This window comes from Anser brachyrhynchus, assembly GCF_964034855.1.
Source record: "Anser brachyrhynchus genome assembly, chromosome: 4".
Lineage (NCBI taxonomy): Eukaryota > Metazoa > Chordata > Aves > Anseriformes > Anatidae > Anser > Anser brachyrhynchus.
This window is the reverse complement of record NC_137698.1, coordinates 69,425,774-69,448,356: the sequence shown is the minus strand read 5'-3', so window position 1 is coordinate 69,448,356 and position 22,583 is coordinate 69,425,774. Positions and strand designations below refer to the sequence as shown.

General features: G+C 43.6%; 1 protein-coding gene across 7 annotated transcripts in view; it reads left to right on the top strand.

The window, feature by feature from the left end:
• Positions 1-1,721: 1,721 nt before the first annotated feature.
• The window catches only part of MSANTD1 (Myb/SANT DNA binding domain containing 1), a 50,048-nt gene continuing 29,186 nt past the window's right edge, over positions 1,722-22,583 (top strand). The window contains exons 1-2 of one of the 7 annotated variants that reach the window (XM_080590604.1): positions 1,722-2,037; positions 16,090-16,182. In XM_080590604.1, coding sequence (XP_080446730.1) covers positions 1,836-2,037; positions 16,090-16,182 — 295 coding nt within the window. In that variant the 5' untranslated portion in view covers positions 1,722-1,835. Of the gene's footprint in view, positions 2,038-2,839; positions 5,026-11,574; positions 11,656-14,665; positions 15,210-15,271; positions 15,679-16,089; positions 16,183-22,583 lie in introns of those variants that run through there. The other 6 variants (XM_080590609.1, XM_080590608.1, XM_080590613.1 and 3 more) reach the window with 6 other exon arrangements.

Here is a 22,583-nt window from a genome sequence, read left to right as displayed (position 1 = left end):
AGCTAAGGCAAAGTGCTATGTTTGAAAAATGAAGGAAAAAACTGCTCTAATGAGGTTTAATAGGAAAAGTATTGACAAGTGTTACCGAGAATCAGGAAAAATTACAGTTCGATACATGGCCAAGCTGCGCACAATGATGATGCTCACCAGTCTTTGAAGACAGACTCAGTAATGTTTAGTAACGGGAACAAAAAGAAGCTGAATGAAGATGCTGGAGGGGTCTTGAACGTGTTGTAAGCTGGCTCACCTCTGCAGGGCTTCCTGGCAGACCCTGGTTGCGTTCGTACAGGGGTATCCTGGGCAGGTGGGAGCCCCAGAGGTCACAGTGAGCACGGCCATTGCTGTGCTGAGCCCACCAAGTGCGAAGCAGGGTCCTTGGCTCTGCCTCAGCATGGCACAAATGCAGTTGTTCCTTATTTTCGTAGGGCATGGGCACAGACAGCTTTCTTCTGCCCAGGTTATAATGCGTAGATGCTCCTGTCCATCTCCCAGAGCCTGCAGGACATATGTAAAGCTTCTGTAAAGGAAGTATGCAAGCGAGGAAAATTTGAGAACTAGCTCAGAGATGTTAATGAAAAACAGATTGAAAAATCCACCGATGTTTGTGCAGAGGCAAGGCGCAAAGACGAGGAGACAAAAAGCTATGAGAAGCTTCATGTTCTGCATACCTGTAGTAAAAGCAATCACAGAAAAGTCAGCAGACAAGGAAAACACATGAAGATGTTAAGCACAGCATGGAGACCCAAGCAGTGAATTGCGCAATGAGGTTTTGCAGGTACGGCTGGCAGCAACACTTCTGCAACCAGCACTCCTCAGGGATGCGGTGATGAGCACGTGGGGTTATGGAGGATTCCTCAACGTGATGTGACAGAAAAGAGTAAGCTCAATGCAAGCCACACCAAATGAAAAATGAACGACGGCGTGATTGTGGTACAGTAGGGACAAAGTAAAATGGCATGCAGGGGTTTTGGAAAAGCCGGCATGCCTGGATTACAGGTCACACAGAAGGCACAGAACTACTCAATGCAGGTGAAAGCTGAAACCTACCCATACAAAACTGTGTACAAATTGCTAAGGTAACAGATACACCAACAAACCAAACCCAAATAATTAATAGAATAGGGAAAACTGCATCATGGACTCACTAGTTCCTTTAGGCTGAAAGTTCCCTTAGTCCTCACCCATGGGATGCAACAGCTGTACTTGGCTACCAAAAACTTAAATGCGGAGGGAAGGAAGCAGCAGAGAGAAACCGAGATACAGCTTGGAGGGCACAGGGCCAAGGTGGCAGCAGTGAGTGGGGTTTGGTGCAAGTCCTCCAGGGAACCCCAGGACTTTCCTGTGAAAGCTGCCTTGAGCCAAGGCGAAAGGCTTCAACAAAGGAGAGACTTCTGCTCCTGATACTATTTCTTTTTCTTTTTTCTTTTGTTTTTTCTTCCCAGAAGAATAAGAGGACTGGTGAGTGATCTAAGATTAAAGGTACAGTGTTGCAATTTGAGGGTATTATGTCAGTTGTGAGAGATCAGCCTGTGAATTAGAACAAAATAACTAAGTTCAGAGGCATTACTAGAAAACCCATTAATAGAAAACCCAGAAATAATCCTGACAAACCCATGAACGTTTGCCAAGCAAAAGAAATTCCCCAGTGCGTATGAAAACGTAGAGACAGCAGGCAGTGCTCCGAGCATGATAAAAAATTGAAACCATTACAAGCCAGAGACCTGGGGCAGTGTGTCCTGCGGAGCTAAAAGACTGATCCCCGGGGAGCTGCAATGCAAGCCAGGCAGCAGCCCTGTTTGGAAGGGGGGAAGAAAAGAGGTAAAAATGTGTAACAGATGATGCTATTTTGCAGGCAGGTGTGTGGTGTGGGCCAGGAGAGGAGGGACAGCGTGGAGGAATCCTTCACAGAGGGAGGTGATACCGCTGCAGCAGGGGATCATCAGCCTGAAAGGGGAATTGAGCTCCTGTTGAGCCGGATGCTGCGTGCGAGCCAGTGTGAAGCTGGGCATACTGAAAGAGAATCACAGCCAGGGGAAGGTAAACAGACGAAATTCAGGGTTAGAGCTGTACATTTATCCCTGCTGAGGGAAGAAGTGAACTCAGCGTATGTAACAAGTTGGGAATAGCACATGGTTGTTAAGACTTTAAAAGACTGTATCTCGCCCTCCTGAATTGATGGGAAAGCAAAACGATTGCTGTGGTTGGGAAGAAAGGAGATTGCTCAGCAATGCAGCAAAAAGTATCCAGGGAACCCAATTTTGCTGTATTTTCCCCAGAGGCTGAAAGATGTGGTCAGTGGGCTTGCTGCTCTGGGAAGCAAAGCGTTTGGGGCTGAGAGCGTGGTCCTCGAGCACGTGGGGAAGATACGGCACCGGGGTCTGGTTCTAGCCAGAGGAGTTTCTGGTGATAGGGAGGGGATTAAGGCTCGTGTGAGCTGTGAGTTAGGGGTTTTGCTTTGTGTATATACATATACATATATAATAATATAGCTATAGGCATGATCCAGCAGTAGTTTTGGTGCAATTTCTTTTTCCCCCCAAATTAACCCAAAATCAGTACAGTGAGGTCTCAGCACAGTACGTTAAAGTTGACAGCCTCACAACATGCCTGTCTCAAGAGACAGGAAGAATGGAGAAATTGGAACGAAGATGTTGGGAGCTGCTTGTCTAACCTAACTCGTGCCATGGTCGTCTGAGGAGCACTGCTGTCCAACCGACTTAAGGTGTTACTCCTGGTGGAATTTGGGAAACCAAAGAGGAGTTTGGTAAAGCAACCAAAGGCTGAAGGTAAGTTGGTGAAAGCAACATTTAGAAAGCATTTGCAGGTAGCTTTCATGTCACAGAAATTGGTGACCCTGGCATTCCCTTATAGAGTCCGACGCTGTACAGTGAGCCAATATAAAATGGCATATAAAAATGACACATAAGCGGCTTTGGAGCCAGACGAAGGCAACACGGGCAGGTGCCTTCTGATGCCAGCATTAGGGCTGACTGCCCCGGCTGGTGAGGCTTCTGGGGGCTGGCGTACATTTGCCCAGTCACAGCACCAAAAGGGCAGGAGCTGTTGTGGTCTTCTGGTGCAAAGCAAGCTAAGCATTAATGTGCTCAAGCAGAGAGAAAATCACCCTGTTAATCTGTGAGAAAGGCTTGGTCTTAGCTAAACTGACCTTCCGAATGCGTGGCGGAATCGAACAGGTGCTCACCAGAAGGTCTTGTCCTCTTAAAGCAAATTCTGTAAATTGCAAAATCATTTCCAGGCTCTTACTCAGTTCGGTGAAGACGACCCTTGATAAAATATACTTACATGTTTTTCATCGTCATGTCAGGCGCTGGAATTGCTGCCCAGCACTCCTTGGAGATGCCTTGCCCTACAAGCCACGCAGCCTGACACTGCTGTCCTGCACAGACACCCTCAGCCTGCCTCCGCAGGCACAGGGGCCCTCACAGGGGGAGGATGAGATAAGCCGAGGGAGGGAAGACACAAATGTCTCTATGGCCAAATCCAAGCCGGGCCTGTGGCCATCCCTGTGGCCATCCGTGCTTGCAGTCAGCAAGGCAAACCCTGGCAGCACCTAGAGTCTTGCCCCAGTTTGTTTCCAGCTGGGGCTGCAGCTCTGGGAAGGCCGCTTTCATAAAACTCTTTGATATGAGCAGTCTTTGATATGGGGAAAACCTACCAGAAGTACTAAGTGATGGGGGTGGTGGTGGAGGGAATGAGCCCTGAGAAGGAGATGAAGGCAGCTCCCTTTGATCTCTGGCTGGATTGCATCTAGGACCTGAGCCAGCTTGCTAGGACTGCCTGCCAGGTATCGCTATCTACACTCTTAGTTCCCTACAAGTGAATCTTCCAATCATTTTTTTTTTTTTTAGCCTGATTTGAGTCGCCAAATGGCTATAGACTTGTAGTGCGTGTAGCAGCTGGTCATGCAGCTGAGCAAGGAGCCCCCCCGCCTGGTCATCCACCAGCCAGGGGCCTGGCTACCAGTAGGCCATGGGTGGGCCTAGGTTTGCACAAGAGCTTTGCCAGGCCTACCCTGGTCTTCATGTCCTGTGTCCCGAGCCTGGGCTTGTGACTGGGACGATTCTTGAATGAAGCGTGTGGTCAATCCCAGAGCTATGTTGCTTTGGTGTTTGGGGAATTTTGCCTCCAGCTGCAGCCAGTGTTCACAAGTCCTGTTAAACCTGAATAACCGCAATCCCTGACTCTGCTTCAAAAGCAGCAGGTGAAGAGGATGGTTCCCAAAGCTGCAGTGAAGTAAATTTTTCTCTTCGGAATACTGCTTACGCAATGGGATTTTTTGCGTTACGGTGGGGATGGCTCTATGGATTGTATATCTTAGTGTCCACTCGTAGTGCTCTGTACCTTCACACCCTTCAGCTGCAGGCACTGAAAAGCTCGTGTGAGGGTGCCTTTACAAATACTGGCTCTTGCAGGGAGGTTTCGGCACGTGAAGCTCTCTCTCCTCACTCACCATCAGCCAGTGACTGCCAGGTCACATCTGCGCTAAAAGTCACGTTTGTTTAGCTCAAGTCGTACTTTGAAATCTGTTTAATTACACTGGTACAAAACCATTGGTGGATGCTCTTCTCTCTGCTTTAACCGAAGCCTGAAATTCATTGATATGCTTTTGGAAAGCTGAGTTCGTTCAAGAGTGTCCACATGGGTTTACAATTGGTTTCAATAAATAGAATTAAATCCAGATTTTGCTTAAATCACCACAAATTTTAATGCAAACAGGGCCTGGGTGAGATTGAAAATCCCCTCGGTTCCTCTGCCTTTCCCTCCTGTGTGACACTCGACCCTTTCCGCGTATAGCAGCTCGCTGCAAACCAGTCTGCAGGTTCTCCAGTATCCACTCTTTTCCTGAAACAATCAACCTACTTTGAGTTTAGCAGCCTCTCCCCTGCCCCTGACTGGCTCCTGCGCTTCCAATCAGGCACAGAGGAAACATTTAAACACGCAGCCCCTCTGCCTTGCCTCCCTGGCTCTGCTCAGAGCAGGAACCAGCCATGCAACTCAGCCCAGGTAAGGCCACGCTTCACGATCCGCATTGCTGCCATGTTACGTTTAACAGATTTTTCCCTCGAAGCGCCTTGATTTATTACTCTTCTTATTAATATTTTTTTTTTTTTTACCTCCTTGCTGCACAAAGCGGGGAGAGAGTCAAACACGCCCGTGCCCGGGGGGCAGCAGGCACGGGGAGAGCAACCCGCGGCCTTCGCTGCTTTGTGAGCGACGCTGGACATGGCAGCGCGTCCCGAGCACCACGGGCTGACAAAACTGTCCTAGCAAAGCCACGAGGGCATGCGGCTCCGACAAAACCCCCTTCCCTTTGCCTTTTCCACATGCTGTTAAATTACCACGATGCCTGAGTGTAATTTCCTGGCTGTTCCCCGTGCCCATGAATTACCCAACGTGGCATGCTGGATCCTTAGCTGCAGGACAGTTTTTCCAGTTGTTTGTTTTGAAAGCTCTTAAGAGCAATATACTATCAGCTGAGGTTTCTAATTAACTCTGAATAGCTAGGCTGCTGCCACTCAAGTATAATTCTCATTAGCATCTCAGCTAACAAGCTTCAGTGTTTGCCCTCCTAATTAGCTTCTAGTTATAAGTCTTTCCCTATCCTAAGATGTGCTGTTGTTAATTGCAGTTCCAATTGCTTTTACAGCAAACTCCCTAGAGACTGCTAATACTGCTGTTTTATATAGCCTGATGCAGATCAATATCTAGGATACTTAGGACTGTGGGCTCTTTATTCTCCTGTGTGTCTATATGGTATGCTCATGCAAAGAAGAGGGGGCAGAGCCTCAGCTTTTGAAATAAACGAGGAAATGTTTTCTCTTTTAGACAGGTGGTGCAATCTCGAAATGAGTCTGCTTAAAGCAAAGTACGACTTCCACAGCTAACGCTGCATGAATCGCTTTCCAATTCTTTGGTGCAGCTGTCCACGCAACTGCTTATTTTCCATGCCCATGGGTTTCTAGGTGTTTGCCAGTGCCCCATTGAAGCTGAGTTTAAAAAGCAAGTGTACTTGTCTGTTGCCCAGACGGAGCGTATGTAAGGTTAGCTATTCCTTCTAGCTGCTGGCTTCAGGATGGTATTTCTGAGGAATGCTCTTAGCATGGCTTAATGTATGCCTGTGAGTTGAATTAACCCCTTAGTCCCTGCAGCCAGGGAGTACTTAGAGCACTTGTTACTGTTAGTGGAACCAGACCACTGTGGCTCTGTAGGGAAGGCGGATTCACTCACTGGAGCAGGGTATGGTTGTACAAGTTTCCGCTAGAGCGGGATGAAACATGCAGATGAGGAAAGGTCTTACTGGTTTCACAAAACACCTGAAGCTGCCAATTTCTTGTCCCACGGAAATAAATCTGTTCTATGCAGACTTTCAAATCACACATTTGCTTCTCAAAGAGGGAAAAACATTTTGCTCAGCTTGTGAAGCTTCACTAACAGGCTTCTTCTTCAGACATGTCCAGAGCCCTTCTGTTATCCCTTTTTTTCTCAGCTGAAATCCACTTTTTCTCAGGGTTCTGAAACTGGGTCAAGTAATCTGATCACTTGTATTCACCTGCTCTGGGTAGGATAAGAAAAGGGCAGCACTGAAATCAAATACTGAATTTTAGCACAGGATGCGATAACTGCTTCCTGTTTTTCTTTATCTACGTTGACAGGTAAGGTCTTGAAGTTACTAATGCACACTAACTTTGAAGATAAAGATGAGTTGTTGTTTTTTTAGTAGTCTTAAGAGAGCTAATATAATCCTGTGATGCTTCCCAAGCTATGACTGAAAGGTTTTATGACTCTGGTTCTAGAGGACCTGTGCAGGAGCATTCTTGCGGCCCAGCAGAGTCCCCTTAAAGCAACATATAAGTGTGAGGAGCTGCCTGGTCAGATCTAACCGCAGTGTCAGGATTTTAGAAAGGTGGAAGTTCTGCTAATGAACGTGCTTTGATTCGTAACCTATTGAAACATGGCCTGCTCACATTAATAGCAATGGATTTAATTAGCCCTAGGTCTTTCAAATCCGATTGCTTTAGAAAAATGTGTAAGCACTTAGGTGGACCTAAGGTACCTGAGCAACTTGAAAGGGTGGGAGTATGTTTACATAATGACAGTTGCATGTTTGCATGGTTTTATTAATTTAAAATTTAATCTTCTGGTCAAAAATTAGTCATTAGAATTTTTAAGCTGGAAAAAGTCATCAGAATTTAGAACAGAGCCCTTTATGAGAAGTTGATTTCCTTGTTCTGACTGCCAACATCCAGTTAATGTGTTGGAAAATGGAAGTAATGATGGCGAGCAAATCTCAGTGTTTGAATGCATTTCAGTTACATATCAAAGAGGCATATTTAAGTGAACTATTTAACCTCTTTTATCTGCAAAACTGAATTCCAAATCACAAGTATGCCATTCACTGTGCCATACTTTAACATTGCTAGTTGCAGATGGGAGCCTGAAGTGAAGCACACTCTTATGACAGAACTTTTTAGAATCTTTAGAGTAGAACTTAAGTTTTTGTTCGGAGAAAAAAAAGTTAAGTGGGTGGGCCTGCAGTTTAAGTATTAAACACAGATTAAAGAGAGGAATTAATCAAAGGGAGCAGAAAGAATTCAGAACAAAGGGTTCTGATAATAAAACAGAGAAAGATGCAAAGCACCTAAGTGAAAGCTGGTGGATATAAAATCCTTGTCCAGCTACTGAGGGACTCTGCCCTCAAAAAAGGAAAAAAAAGACTGACCCCTTTTTAGATCAAAATTAAGCAGATGCCACCAACGTGTCACTGGGAGTCATCAGACATGAATTTGCATGTCCTGCAGTGTAAGAGAAGTATTGACTGCTTTGTCCACTTGGGGTAATATATTTTGTGCTTCTTAGAAGGCCCAGTCTGAGGGCTTCAGTGCTCTTTATGTCCAGGGTAAAAAGCTCCAAAGAAGACTCGAGCTTGGGCTGTAGCAGCAACTTTTGCCAATTTTAAAATAAATAAAACTAAGTACGGAGGGCTTGCTGTTATCTCTGTCTTCTTTAACATGGTTTGCCTTAAGTGTTTTTTGTCATCAAACCAGTTTGTGTAGTGCTGGGTTATTGCCAAATTTGTCACATAAAGTATTTTTCTTAATGTGACTGTAAGCTAAATTGGTGTCATGATCTTTTTGTTAAGGCAAGCAATAAATTATACCTTGGGATAGATAAATGGTGATAAAGTACCATCTATGCTGACAGTGTAGAAAGAATAATGTTGAAATAACTCATAAATACACTGATTGAGTAGGTTCCTCTATAGATTGCGTAGAGCCCTGCCGCTCTCCGGTTCAGTAAGTGTTTGTGAGACTTTTGAATCTGAAAATGGAGAGTATCTCATAGCCCTGATTCTTTTTTTCTGATGAATCTGTGATCCAGGCCATTTCTTACAGCAGAACAGCCTTTCTGCATAGAGAGGGCATCCCCTTAATTATTTATACTATACATACCAGGTGTGCTGATTATGAAATTTCCCTTGAGGCTCCAGAAGGAAATGAAATCCTAATAAATGCATGAGATAGTGGAACAATGCTAGAATCTCCTGGATGAAAATCAGTCATCTGTGTCAGTGATTCTCCTTACAGTGTCTTTTTTTTTTTTTTATAATAATAAAAAATTACAGAATCTAATCTTCTTAGACTTGTCATCCAAACTATAACAGAGGAGTCAAGAAATTGTCCTTCCAGGGAACTCCAGTGCTTTTGTGGGAAACAGAGAAAAAATAAGGTTAGGGGAATACATTTCTTATCTCAGAGAGATGTGGAGGTGGGTGTGTTGATGGTGGTGGTGAGTGTGCTCATAATTAGCATTATTGCAGTGTGGTGACTGAAACATGGTCCTGAAACCACCTGGAAAATTCTCCATATCAGAACACAGGCTGAGAAAATCAGAGGTCTCTGTTTTGGAAATATAAGCTCCTCTTGTCTTGGCAAATGGAACAGTTTTATTTGGAAGAGAGAACTGTATTTGTCTGAGACGCTTGTTATCAAGAGTGTATTCAATGAACTCCAAGGGAAGAAGGCTCTTGCCTGCAGACAAAGAGGAGAAATAGCAACGGAAGTAATGGTAGCTTTATAAGAGGAGGAGACTGAACTTGATGTAAGGGACAACAGTGAAAGTGATGGATCAGAGTGAAACAGCTTGCTTAATAGGAAAAAGCACTCGTTTTAACCCAGAGTAATGACTTGACCAGGACAAGCACAATTTTCTTGGCTCCAGCAAACGAAAAAATCTGCTCAATGAAATTTAACTCTAAGGTGTGGAATGCTTCTTTACCAGTTTGTAGTTAAAAGGAACAGCTAAAACAGAGAGATACTTGCAGAGAACATGAAGCCAGTAAGAAGACATCATATGAGCACAAGGAAGTGTGTATCTTTCTTCTAAGAAAAGGCTTGAGCAGAACTCTCTGAAAAGCTGGTATTGTTACATGGAAGAGCAGAGAGATGTCAGAAGTCAAAAGACATCTTTCAGAAACTGGAGGTCATGTTTGAACAGCAGAAATAGAAAAGAGCATACATCCTGTCAAGTTAAAAAGGCAAGTTAAACAAGGCCATAAAATCAATTTTGAGGAACAACTTGCCAAACTCTCAGAAACAATAAGAAACCCCTTTCAAACACATGAAGAGTAGGAAGCCTGTCAATCTGTAGGCTTAATAAGTGATTGCAGAGTAATAAGAACACTCAAAGAACATAGGGTTGTTATGGAAAGGCTAAATAAATCTTTGCTTTGCTGTTCATTATAAAGGATCTTAGAGAGAGTTCTCTTCTGGAGCATTTTGGTAGCTGAAAGAGTCTAAAGAACTGTTTTAATTTGAAGTGTCAGCAGAACAGGTTTAGAACAAACTGATAAAATGCATAAAGCTATAGCTAAAAATAGGTGGTATCCATGGTAGCCACCCAAGAGTCCCAAATGTGGAGTTGTCAAACAGTTTTGTTTGATATGAATTAAATAATTGCTGTGGCAAGTGAAGGTGGCAAATGTGATGTCTAAGGAGCTGTTTACAGTGATGAATCTAACCTTCCTTGGGCAAGTTTATGAAAACTAAAATGAAGACTTGAATTTGTGGAGTAAATATGATATGTTGGGTAAATGTCAAAATGGATTTTCTAGAAGGAAGCTGTCATGAATCTGTGTATTTTGAAGCCCAGCAGCCCATGGGTAGAGGTGATTCAGTTGATAAGGTATAGTTGGACTTGCAAAGTCCCTCACTAATGGCTGTCAAAACCCCAAAGTTCTCAAGGGTAAAATAAAATAAAAGGGAGAACGTTCCTGCAGTTTTGAACTCGTTATGGTTCTAATTGGTTAGAAGTTTAAAAAACAAAAACAAACAAAACAACAGAAAACAACACCAGAGGGCAGGCACTGAATCATCAGTTTTCCAAATGCAGGGAAGTCACTAGCTACAGCAGTCTCTGTCGGTATCTTTACTGTTCAGTTATCTACTAATGTTTTAGAAGAAAAGGAGAAATGACAGGCCTTACCTGCAAGAATATTTCAAGGTAGTCAAAATTAAAACTGTCCATGAAAATGACTGAATATTCCTTTCCATTTTCTCACCCAATCTAGACTACTGCAAAGTAATGCATAAGTGGAAAAGAACTGTACCTATGCATCCACGGAGATGAAACCACTCAGGAAAAATAACTTTTTTGTTGCGAATTGTCCTTGGAAAATATCAACTCAATCATTTGTAGTGATCAAGAAGATAAATAGGATGTTAAAGATTTCACAAAAAAAAAAGAAGTATTAGATTGTGTAAATCCATGATAAACTCAAGTGTTGCACAGTGTGATAACTGCCTTGAATACAGCAGAACCAGAAATGTTACACAGAAGAGCTGGAAGAGTGGTTATAGATACCTGGTGGCTTCTGTACAAGGAGAACTTAAACATAGAATTGGAAAGGATACCTGTGGACACGGTGTTCAGTCCTCTACTGCTGCTGGCACTGCCATACATTTTCATATATTTCTCAAATGCTGCTACAGAACTGTCTCTTCTGTCTGATTTGAATGCAATAAACTTGTTAAACTCTGCTCATGCTTCAGTAGCTAGCTGTGCTGCTCTTGTTTATACCACCTGTAATCACTGGGAGAGAGGAATTAAATCATTCATGGTTAAGTTCTGTTATACAGCAAAATAACTGCTGACAAAATTCCTCATCTAGATATAATTGGGTTCTTTCTTTTGTTATATTAATTTTCCTTACAGACTACATTATTTTATTTTCCATGGTAAAAATCAAGTCTGCACAAAGATGACTTGATCATAACTAGTCCACTATCATTTTGAAGTGGAATATAATTTTAATTGAGGCTGTCTATTTTAAGTTGGCCAAAATTTGTAACATAATCTATGAAGGAAAAAAAGTTTCTTCATTTTGTCTGCTTGCTGCATGTTATTTTCTTGCTTGCCAGCTTCTCAAAATGTATCACAAAGTAGTGGTAGATGCCTTCAGAGATTCACATAACCATTTTATGTCTGTACTATTAAAATAAACACATTGCAGAGACTCCTCTGGGAGTCAGAGGAACTGTTGAGAAGGCTCAGATCAGTCTCCAGCTGTGAGGCTATGAACATGTCAGAAGACAGGAGCTGAGATACTGCCCTGATCCATGGAGAAGACTTTGTCAGGTTTGGCATTTCATAGAATCATAGAGTTTCTTCTGTAAGCACAGAGATTTATCTCAGGGATCCCCAGTCCCAGAAAAGTCGTCTGTTTAGATCAAATCAAATTTGGAGTTTGATGCATTAGTTTCAGAGGCCAGACTCATCTCCTGATGAACCACCCTATTTTCTATTTTCTGACTAGAGACTGGGGGTGCTGGCTTTCAGCATATTTTAAAACTGAGTAGGTGCTGTGTTTTTTTTGTGTGTTGTTGTTTGTTTGTTTGTTGTTTGTTGTTGTTGTTTTTAGCCTTAATTGGGAGTTTCTGGTCCTTAGGGCTATTGAGGTCTGCAACCAGCACCAGATCTCGTGCATGTGTGAAGCATCTTTGATGACTGAACTAGACAGAAGTCTAGAGGGGATATTTCTTCAGATTTTGGCTGTATTTCACTACCACAGAATTGACAGTCTCATTGCTGAAATGAACAGATGTCTCACCAAGAACATATCCCCTGAGAGAAGGAGCTTGAGTGTTTGAGGATGTAGGCTGTCGTGAAGGTACAGGCTTATGGCTGTTGTAGCAGTCCAACTCAAGAGTGTAGATATTATTATGTGATCTTTGCTTCACTCTTTGCTTTAGGAGAATGACGGTAGTGGATCTGAGAAAACAGCTAATGCAGTGCCACAGATGAAGAATATTGACTGTGAGATCTGAAAAAGGAGGGAAATAGGCCAAGGATACCTTGTTTAGCATTAAATAAAGGGGCGGTGGTGGTGGTACTATGGTGGTACTATCTATGGGGCTGGATAGTAGGGCCTGCTGGAAGAGCACACAGTGTATTGGCATGTGGTATAATTAATTTTTGGATATTTAATTAAATAATGTGGGTAGTGCAAGCAGGATTGGCTAGCATTGCTCTCCAAATGGCAAAAGCAAGGCTAAACTTTGTAAGGCTTCCAAACCATTGTAAATGTTAAAAAGTAATAATAAAAAAAAATGGCTGTAGCAAGTCAGTGAAGATATGGCCCATATGGTATTTCTCCTCTAGCCATCCAGAGCTTGGCTGGAAGGACCATATGTTTGTGTCCTTGTGCTCAGTGTTATTAAAATGTAGGATCCACTTTTTTTTTCTTAGAATAAAAATGATCTCCAAGGAATTTAATCTCTGTACAACTGTGTACTTTTGCCTAAAGAAGTTTCCTGAACATTTTCTGATGCTGTAGATTACAGGATATTAAATTCCACCAGCAGGTGTCTTCAGCCTTGTGGGAATCCAGTGAGGAGGTTGTATTCTTTGGTAGAGATTTTTAAATTATCACCTTGTTAAGGTGAGTGGGAAATTCTGTCTAAAAATCACTGGTGTGGAACAATGTAGAATTTTAGCTGTCACTTTCTTATTTTGTGGGAGGAGGTTTAGGGGCGCTTGCTGCTCAATTTAAACGCTGTTGGATAAACTAATGACTATATTGCGGAGGTCAGTATGAAATCTAAGTCAAAATCTTGTGTCAGACTTTCTTTTCCTGGAGGAAAGAGAGCTGAAACCAATTCTGCAGCTCTTATGCACACCTAACTACAAAATTATCTTGACAAATGTCTAAAATGAATTGCAAATATTTCCATTTACCGAGCCTGCTCATTTATCCTTATTTAGAGCAAAATACCCCCTATTTCATCAAAAAGTGTCACTTTTCTACCACAGAACTTCTATTTTTATCGTTAGTACATTTCAGTGAGTTTACAATGTGCATGTTTTCTCAAATGGCTTACTCGCAGCTTCTAAATAAGTGCTACTTGTCCTTCCACTTTTTTCAAATATGTGTTTAAAGAATTGGAAGAAACAACAAAATTGAAGAAAAACATGGTCAGAGTATTTAAAAACACAAGTATATACATGCTCTTTAATTACAAACATACTATTTTATACCAATCAAACTTAAAATGAGCTGTTACTTTACAGTGCTAGTTTGTGATAAAAACACATTGGTTAACAGCTACTCTAAAAATTCCTGTAAGAAATCCTTTAGTTAACTTTTTGCAGCAAAACTCTTTTAGTTGGAGGCTGAAGAGGGTGCAGAAAGATAGACTAGGGTAAAACTATAGAAACTTTCAACAGCTTATTGGACTGCAGACTTTTGATCTACTTAACAGTCAGGGAGCTTAGGCTGTTTTTAACCTCATCTTAAACACTTGAAAATTCAGGGTTAAAAGTACTTTGGTGGTGATAGAAGAGATTTTAGTTTGATATTTTGATCCTAAATCATAGGTTAGGACTCTGGTGATTTCAAGAGGGTGACACTGACTTACAGCATTTGGACATCTGTCCCACCAGGTTTATGCAAGAGAAAAGCCTGAGTTTAATTCAGAATACAAAAACGAGGTGTCCGACCTGACTGCCCAGCAGTGTTCCCTTGCTTTAAGAGCACTGCCTTGCCATGCACCCCCTAAAACTTGGTGCGATGTGTCTTAGGCTGTGGTGTGCCCTCTCCTTTCCTTTGACAAAAACTCCAGCTTCACCTCCTCAACGTGCCCAAATCTGCCTGCCTCATGTAGAAGATTTGGCATCCTCGGAGCTCCTGCAGGAGCTGTACAGCCAAGACTGACTGCCTTAGTCACCGATTTCCATTTGTCAGGCTGTTGGCACTTGAGTCAGCACCTCTATCTTGTCTCCGTGTTGCTGTCTAACAGCTTCCACCCTCCGGACAGTACCCCCTGAGTTCCTGGTGCACCCGTGCTTGTTCCCATTACTTCTCCTTTGAATTCTCTGCACTGGTGCCTGCTAGGGCTCTGGGGTGCCCTTCTTCCCCCAGTTCCCCATGCCAGCTCTCATGCTGCATCCCGCGAGCAGCTCCCACACTGCGAGCTCCAAACCCGGCCGGGGGAGTCAAACCTGCCCTGTTGCTGAGGCCTCGGCTCACAGCCTTGTGCTCGCTGCTTAAGATACAAATAACTGGTGTGGTGGTTTTCGTATAATAAAGTAATGGTTTTAATTCTTCTCTCAGAAGTGGTCGAACTCGGGTTTGGGTCCTCCTTCTCCTAAGGGATATTCAAATCCACCTGTCCCTTCCCAGGCTGTAGGCAACCTCTCAGCCCTTCCTATTGAAGTTGTGCCATGGCGCTGAGAGGATTCGCAGAGCCAGAGAGGAGAAGCAAGTGGGAGCCTGACTGCGGCCTACCGCTAGGGACCTCCCCTGAACGGAGGTGGGGAGCAGGTATCTGGCACCATTCCACGGGCTGCTTACTACACACTTTGCGTTAAAACAGCACTGGATAAAAATCAAAACCGGCCCTGGAGGCAGAGTCCAAACCCAGCGCCTCTCTCAGCAGGGAGAGGTTGCAACCACCTTGCCATAGCGGCGGGTGCTGTTTTTATGCCACCCCAACCACTCCCTCTTCCTCCAGCCATGTCTTTAAATGAAAATCGGAGCAGCTGCTCTCTCGAACCGATGCTGGAGACGTGGTAAGGAGCGTTAGCCACGCTCACGGCTTCCCAATCTCAAGTGGGCTTCCACGTGCATAAGTGCTAAGAGGTTCAGCTCAGCCAAAATGGTGGGATCTCAGCAAGGAGGAAGAAAACTTGAGGTACCCAAATACCTTCTGTTGCTGAAAAGTCTGTGTTCCTGTGGAGTCTTAGGCACCTTATCAGTTATTTTATTGGAGGAGGGGAGAAGTCACGGCTAATTCTGAATCTTAGACTTGGAAATAATTTCCTGTTATGATGCTCTTTAGGTACCTATGTTGCTTTGAGGATCTTGCCTTAAAGTGAATTAAGAATGTGTTTAATTTTGAGATGTGACTGAAGGACGTGCAAGGTTGACTTCAGATCTAGAGTGCCCAATTCTCTTTTGAAAATTACTTCAGTTTCACAGTCATTTAAAAGCTTTTGAAAATTTTTCTCTTGCTGTCTCTGGGTTCTCCTTGTGTAAATTAGAGATAACAGTACCTCCAGGACCCACCGCATTTACAAAATGATTTGTTATCCTTTGAAGGACAACATGCTGACCATTGAACATTAACTCACTAATGGAAGAGTTTGGCACATCAGAGAAAGGTCAGGAAAAATTATGTCCATTGGTGGATTGGGTGGTGTTGGGATCTATTTTAGAGAGAGAACTTTTGCTGGCAGCAGTAAGATGTGTAGATGATGATGTTTGTTCTATCATTTTGGCTTAAGGTGGGTGGGTAGCTTTCAGCATGCAGGGATGAGGTTGTTGAAGGCTTAAGGCCCTACTCAAGTCATTTGTGGTGGGACTACATAGTATAGGGAATATATTTGTCCACTCTGTTTGAAAGGCTAGTGTTTGCAAACTAAACCGAACCCTCCTCGTCTAGACCTTTACAAAATAGCCTTGGCTAAGTGTGGCTGACCTTCCTCCTTGGTTGGTCAGAAGTGTTTTCTCGCTCTGCTCCTCGTTTCCCTCCCCACATGGCACCTTGTTCTGCCAAACTTTCTCTCCCCCAGATACAAAGTTCTGCTGCGGGTCAGTGATCTGCTGCGAGGAGTCCTGCATTGACTTCAAGGCTCATGGAGGATCTTCTGTTCCTAGGACAGCAGGTACTGAAGGTTTTCTTCCATAACATAAAAACCTCCAAGCTATAAATGTGCAGGTGTGCGCTCCTGTTTCCCTGAGCCTGTACCTCTGCTCTGCTCCACCTCTGAAAAGCAGGGCAAAGGAACAGGGGAGAGTATTTTTTTGGGCAATTATTTCCAAGTGTGGAGAAATTGCTGTGTTGCCTCCTCTTCAGCTGGAGGAGGTCAAGGCTGTCACTGTTGCAGTCCCTTGCAAGGAGTCGCTTCACAGGCTTGTACTTTGCGAATAGGGGAGTCCACATCCTAATAACTGCTTTCTGTGGTGATTGCTGATTCATGTTTTTATAATGTTTAAGTGACTGGTGTTTTGTCCTTAAACCCCGTTTGCTTCCTTTTGACACACTAGCTCTGAGGTTGCTGCATGACTGGACTGTATCAGAGATGTTAGCTGGTAGAGTGAGTAGTTAAAAACTACTGGCTTTTAACATTTCTTCACGGTCTTGACATTCCAGCATTTTTGTGTCATGTGGTAGACATGCCTTCCTACAGTCCGGTATTGGAACTCAGCCTCTTTGTCTCCCCAACCTTCTATGTGCTAGATTTGCTGACAAGAATATTACTTAGAGATAAAATATTTTCTCGTTTTAGTGATTCTTATGCAAAACTACGCCATGTAGAAGATCAACTTGTGGCACACAAAAATATTTTTGATTTTTGACAGTCTCAGATTTGTCCTAAGATGGTGCAGAGTCTGTAGGGACATGCAACATGCTTCTGAATTTTTGGAGGGAAAATATAATGCTCTTTTGCCTCCTGAGGGCTGTTCTGCATGTAGCATGTTTTCCATGGGCTGTGCTGTGAGGCAATGGCCCGTTCCTCCTTCAGCTGTCCCCTTCTCTCCACATCCATGACTTGTTTTCCAGTTAGAAAGCAGCCAGGTAAAATAATATATTTATGTCTAGATGTATATACACTCAAAATGTGTGTGTGTGTATATATGTATATGTTTGTGTGCCCACAAATAAATAGGCAGTGGCACAGATGTTGGCTCTCTGATGATAATTAACGCTAGGCAAATGTAAACTAAAACCTTAATCAGAAATTTACTCACTGTTTTACCATGGTTTCATACAGAGTTGGGCATTTGGGAATGAAAGAGAACTGATTTTGAACATTTCTGTGTGCATTGCAATGTCAATATTATGACCTGTTAGTAAGCTAAAATGAAGCTGATTTTGCTTTCCCATATTGAAACATGTCAAAAGTAGTGGGAAATATCTGAATTATCTTAAAAGTGGAAGTGACTCCAGAAACTTTAAGACCAGTAACTCATAACACCTGCAGTATCTTAAATGCTGAGACAGGAACTTGCATGTGTTGCCTGCCTGCAGCAGTTCTCATTCATGAGATAAAAGCGATGGATGGAGGCAGAGTAGAATAGAGCAAAATGTTTATAATATGTTTATAGTAATGAGATGTATGAAATACTCCCCAGATATTCCCAATATTGATCGTGACCAGTCTTACGGATTTTCTTTTACCTCACACCAGAAGAATCTGCAGGAGGGAGCTGAAAATATTTATTTCTGCCAAAGGAAACACTAGTAAGGTTATATCTGATTCTGCTTTCAGGGCTCTGAATTATATTACTGAAAAAACCGTCTGGTTCTGACATTCCTGGGGGTATTTTCTGTTACTTCAAAACCTTTTTTGGACCTTTCTTTTGGCTTTTGTCTCTGGTTAAACGATTCCTTAACCCTACTAGACACTGCAGAAAAAACATGTTAATTTTTTTTTGTCTCGGGGTCTGACATGACCCAGCGTTATGGCTTTTACCCGGGGGCTGGGGGGAGTCTGGACGTCAGCTGTAGTTATCTGATAGCTCTGTACGATACCCAGAGAGGCGCTGTATGGATCAGAGGTCAGGAAAGAAAGGAGCTGCAGATTGGTTGATGAAAGAGTTTGGTTGTTGTGGCAGCAGGTTATAGCAGGGATCAACGTGAGTTATGGTGGCTGCATTTTGGCAGGGCAATGTGGTGTCCTCCAGGTTTCAGGTGACAGTGAAGATCAGAGAGTTAGTCAGGAGTATTTCATGTCACACAGAACAGCTCGTGTCAGACTTGCTGGTTTGATTCAGAAAGGCAGCATAGTATTTTGGAAAACATTTACTATTGTGTTTTTACTGGACTGGTTTTTACAGATGGAAGAAATAGATGGGGTTTGTGTTTTCCCATGTACCAAGGATGTCCCAAGTCCTCATCTAGGTGCGTGATGGGTCATCCAGCCACTCCAGCTCGTTTTCAGTGGTCCTGCTGGATGAGCACTTCATTGAAGTTCTTCGTAATATATTCACGAAAAATGATAAAATATTCTCTAAGAGGCCTCAAGGAATGATTAGTTAAATCTTCAATTATTTCCCACTGAGACTTGATGAGAAATCATTTGAAAAGTTAGGCATGAGCTTTAATATAATCTGCCTGTCCAGGTGTCATGAAACACTGGGTGCAGAAAGGGAAGATGTTGCAACTGGAGGAAACCACAACATTTGGATTGAATATTTTAGATTGCTGCCTATTATGCATTTTTGGTCTGCTTGAGAGGCTTCAGCCACCGGAATATTGCTATGGAGCATTAAAGACAGTATGGGGAAAAAGACAGCATAAGCAATATGTTCAAGCATGAAAACCATCACTGTTAGGTTCAAGCTGCTGTAAGTTAGAAGAGACGAATATTTTCATTTATACGGCTTGTGAGATGCTGACAAGAAGCTGTCCATGCTTGGCCTGCCCTTAGTTGGGGAGGTTTACAGATCAGGCTGTCGAGCTCTTTTTAAATCCCCAGCAAAATAGGAGCTAAAGACAGTCCAAGTAGTTTTTACTATCCACTTTTACTGCGAGGTGGGGGGAGAAGGAGACTGACTTCCTTAAGTCCTTTTGAGCTGGCTGATTACTTCTAGTAAACAGCTGCACAAGAGTGCCTCCCGTGGGAAATGCGCTATTATTTTTCTGTTTGCACAGTGAATGAAAAACACTGGCCACTTTTATAATTTAAGAGAATGAGATATTGCCTTGTGAGTTGGATTGGTTTTCTCTAAATTGTTTAGTCTTGCATCTCTGCTATCAGATGGTGGTTCGTTACTGTTTTGGTTAAAAGTATCTCTGGCCCTACAGTCATTAAAGCTATTTTATATAACCAAATAATCCCAGCCTTCTGAGCAATTGAAGATTTGCTTAGAAGATGAGGATCCAAAAGAGCTCCTTCTGGCTATGCAGAAATCTGTCAACTGAATGTTTAGGGATGAAACAAAATAAGAATCCCCCAGTGCCATTCACATCTGCCACAGAATCCCTTCGGACAACTTGTCTGCACTTGCGTCTTCAGACTGTATGTCTCCTACATCTGTGCGGTTTTGGGTTCCATACGGTTTAGGTTCCCCTCCCTTGAAACATCTGGGTGAGGCTTCTCATTTGTGCTGGGTGTGAACAACTCCTGTGGAGCCTGGCTGAAAATAGGGAGACTTTGCACTACTGAAAGCTGGCTCTAGCACCTCAGTTTTTTTACTGTTCACAATAGTATTTGGAGTAGCTTTGCTGCCTGGAACGTCATCCGAGTGCTCACTAATCTGATACAGACAACAGCGTCCATTTAGTCCATAATTTAAAGTAATCCTGCTGATTCACTTGCTTGATCTGCTCAGCAGAGGAATGAGTGGTGGTAGGTCCTTCATCACTGCTTTTAGCGGTATCAGCTTTGCTTGCCTCTGCCTCTGAATACCCAAATCACAGTGGGTATTTATATGCAAGCGAATCGTGTTCTTTTTCCCCATGCAGATCTATACTTACTCAAGGCATATCCTCTAGTTTACAACAGTGAATACTGTGTTGATTGAAAACCACCAGGGAGGATTTTAAAATCACTGGTGGCATTGGACAGCTGGTGTAGGAGGTAGAAAACTTTGCATGCAGAAGCGGTTTGTGGGTGTGCGTTTGTTCAGGAGGGTTATGGAAGGAGACAGAATGACGTCCTCAGACTCTAAGCGGTAAGACTGGCCAGAATACTCCTGGGTGCAACTGCTAGAAAATATTTCTTTGATCCATGGGCTGATGGGTTTGCTGGCAGCATTTCACTGAGGCCAAGGGAGGAAGTGAGTGCGCCGTCCTTTGTTTAGTGATAGCTGAAACAATAGAAGCTGATACACAAATCGGAGGAGCATGTTAAGACTGGAATATAAACTGAGCCCTGGTGACTGGAGAGTGATTGGAATGGAGCCGTATGTGGTAAAGAGCAGAGAGCCACAAAGAAGGAAAACAGCTGGAAAAAGCCAGGAGTCAATGGGGAACATGCAAGCAATTGCAGTCCAGGCTTACGGAGAAGGCAGCAAGAGGAGGCATGGTGTCCCTGGGCAGAAGGTTGGCTGGAGGGCACGGCTGGGTGCAAAAGGGTGACGTGACTGCTCCAGGATGTCCAGGGAGTGAGACTGGAATGCCCCAGAGAAAATATCTGACTGATTTTAATGTATTCTCCTAATGGAGCTGCTCATAAGACTCTAAACACTGGTAAGCTGCTTAAAAGGGCCATCACATGCGTATTGTGATAAATATTTCTGCGTTGAGATGTCTCATCATCCTGCCTATCACGCGATGTCAGAGCTAGTATTTAAGTTCCCAGTATTGTGTTTGTCTTGGAGATGCTTCTCATTGTGTTGGGAGCTGAAGAATTTGCATAGATCATCTGAAATAAGGCAGAAGTCACCCCTGGGGGAGGCATTTGCAAATGCAGGCCGTACAGGGCTGACTTCACAGGCCATGTGGCTGCATGTCCTGTGGGATGACATGGAAACACGTGCTCCTGCTGGAAACCCCGGGTGTTTCCACCAGGCATAACAGCTTCTCCATGTAGCTCCTTGACGGGGAACTAAACTCTCCTGAAACAGAGCGTAGTGCTGGGCGTAAAGTCAAGGCCTTCCCACGATGCGTCCAGTTGGGTCCCTTGAAATCCAGATGCATTCCCTGTGCCAGGACAGCATGAGCCTTTGAGATGACTGGCACTGCTTGTCGGTCTGTCCCAGGAATGGCAGCTAACTCTTGTGAGATCTCCGCTTCCACTAGCAGCCACCTCAGCCAACAAGCTCTTTGGCTATCACGGTGGTGCTGGTGAGTTTGGTTTTACTTATCTTTTTGGCAGCTCTTGGATCAGAACGTATTTTATGAGTATTGTCTGAGCTTTATGGGTTGAAACATTTTCCTAGGATTTCCATTCCTGAAGCTGCCTTGCAATAATACCCAAAACACCACTTACATTTTAGCATTTAAATCTTTTATGAGCTGATATGGAAATCTCCTGTGCCCTAAATATTTTATCTGAAAGATTTTATTTTTTAATCCCATAAACCTTCCTCTGCAGGGCTGGGTAGCTGAGCAAAACTTTGCGAGGGGAAAATAACTACGGATAGCCCGCGGTCCCCAAGCAGCAACACAGGAGAGCTGGAGACACTCCTGTGTTCCTCAACTTGGCATACATCTGTGATTTTATGCTTTTTATTTTCAGAACCTGGGGCTGAGATCCTCCCTGTGCTCCGCTCCCATCGCAGGCTTTGGCAGGGAGTCAGGAGGACGGCGAGGGGATGCAGACGGCAGCTAGGTGGATGCAGCAGGCTGCCAAGCCGGTAGCAAGCCCTGAGCAGCGAGGCTGGGCTTCTGGCAGGAGATTGCCAGCAACTTGCTCTGCAGTTTCTCCAAGGCCAGTGGTTGCTGGAAAAGGGCCCAAACCGCCCTCCTGTCTGGAAGAGCAGCAAGCTAGAACCCATTTATTCAACACAGCTGTAGTGCTCGCGACCAAAAGCCTGCTTAGCTGGAATCCTGTGCAAGTCCCGAACGCACTTGGCCAAGTCTCATCTGTTTGAAGGCGGGGGATGAGCATCTCTCTAAGGGACTGATAACCTCCGAAAGTATTTATTTAACTATTGCTGCCTTTTGTGCTTGTTAACAAGGGATTACAACTGCAGCATTAAGTCTTGCTGGGGCAGATAAGAGGCTGTGGGCAGCAGAGCCACGATCAAACCTACTGCCATCGTCTGCTTTTTCATGGCGTGGCTGCTCTTCCGCTGAGCTGCAGAAATGTCACTCAGCACAAGGCAGAGGACAGACTTCTGTGTAACAGGGCTTTTTTTTTTTTTTTTTCTTTTTCTCCCCTCTGAAAAACATCTCAGATCAAAACTGAGGTAGATTAAGGTCTACGTCTAAGTTGAACTGTTTAGAACAAGTTTTCATAGGAATTTACTTCTGAAATAAAAATATTTGCATAGTATTTTAGGAGCAGTTTTTAATGCACTAGACAGTTGCCAGCACGTAGCTTGCTAAAATGTGCTAGAAACCAAACATGGTCCGGAGGCCTTATTGACTAACCCTTGCATATAAGAAGGACCA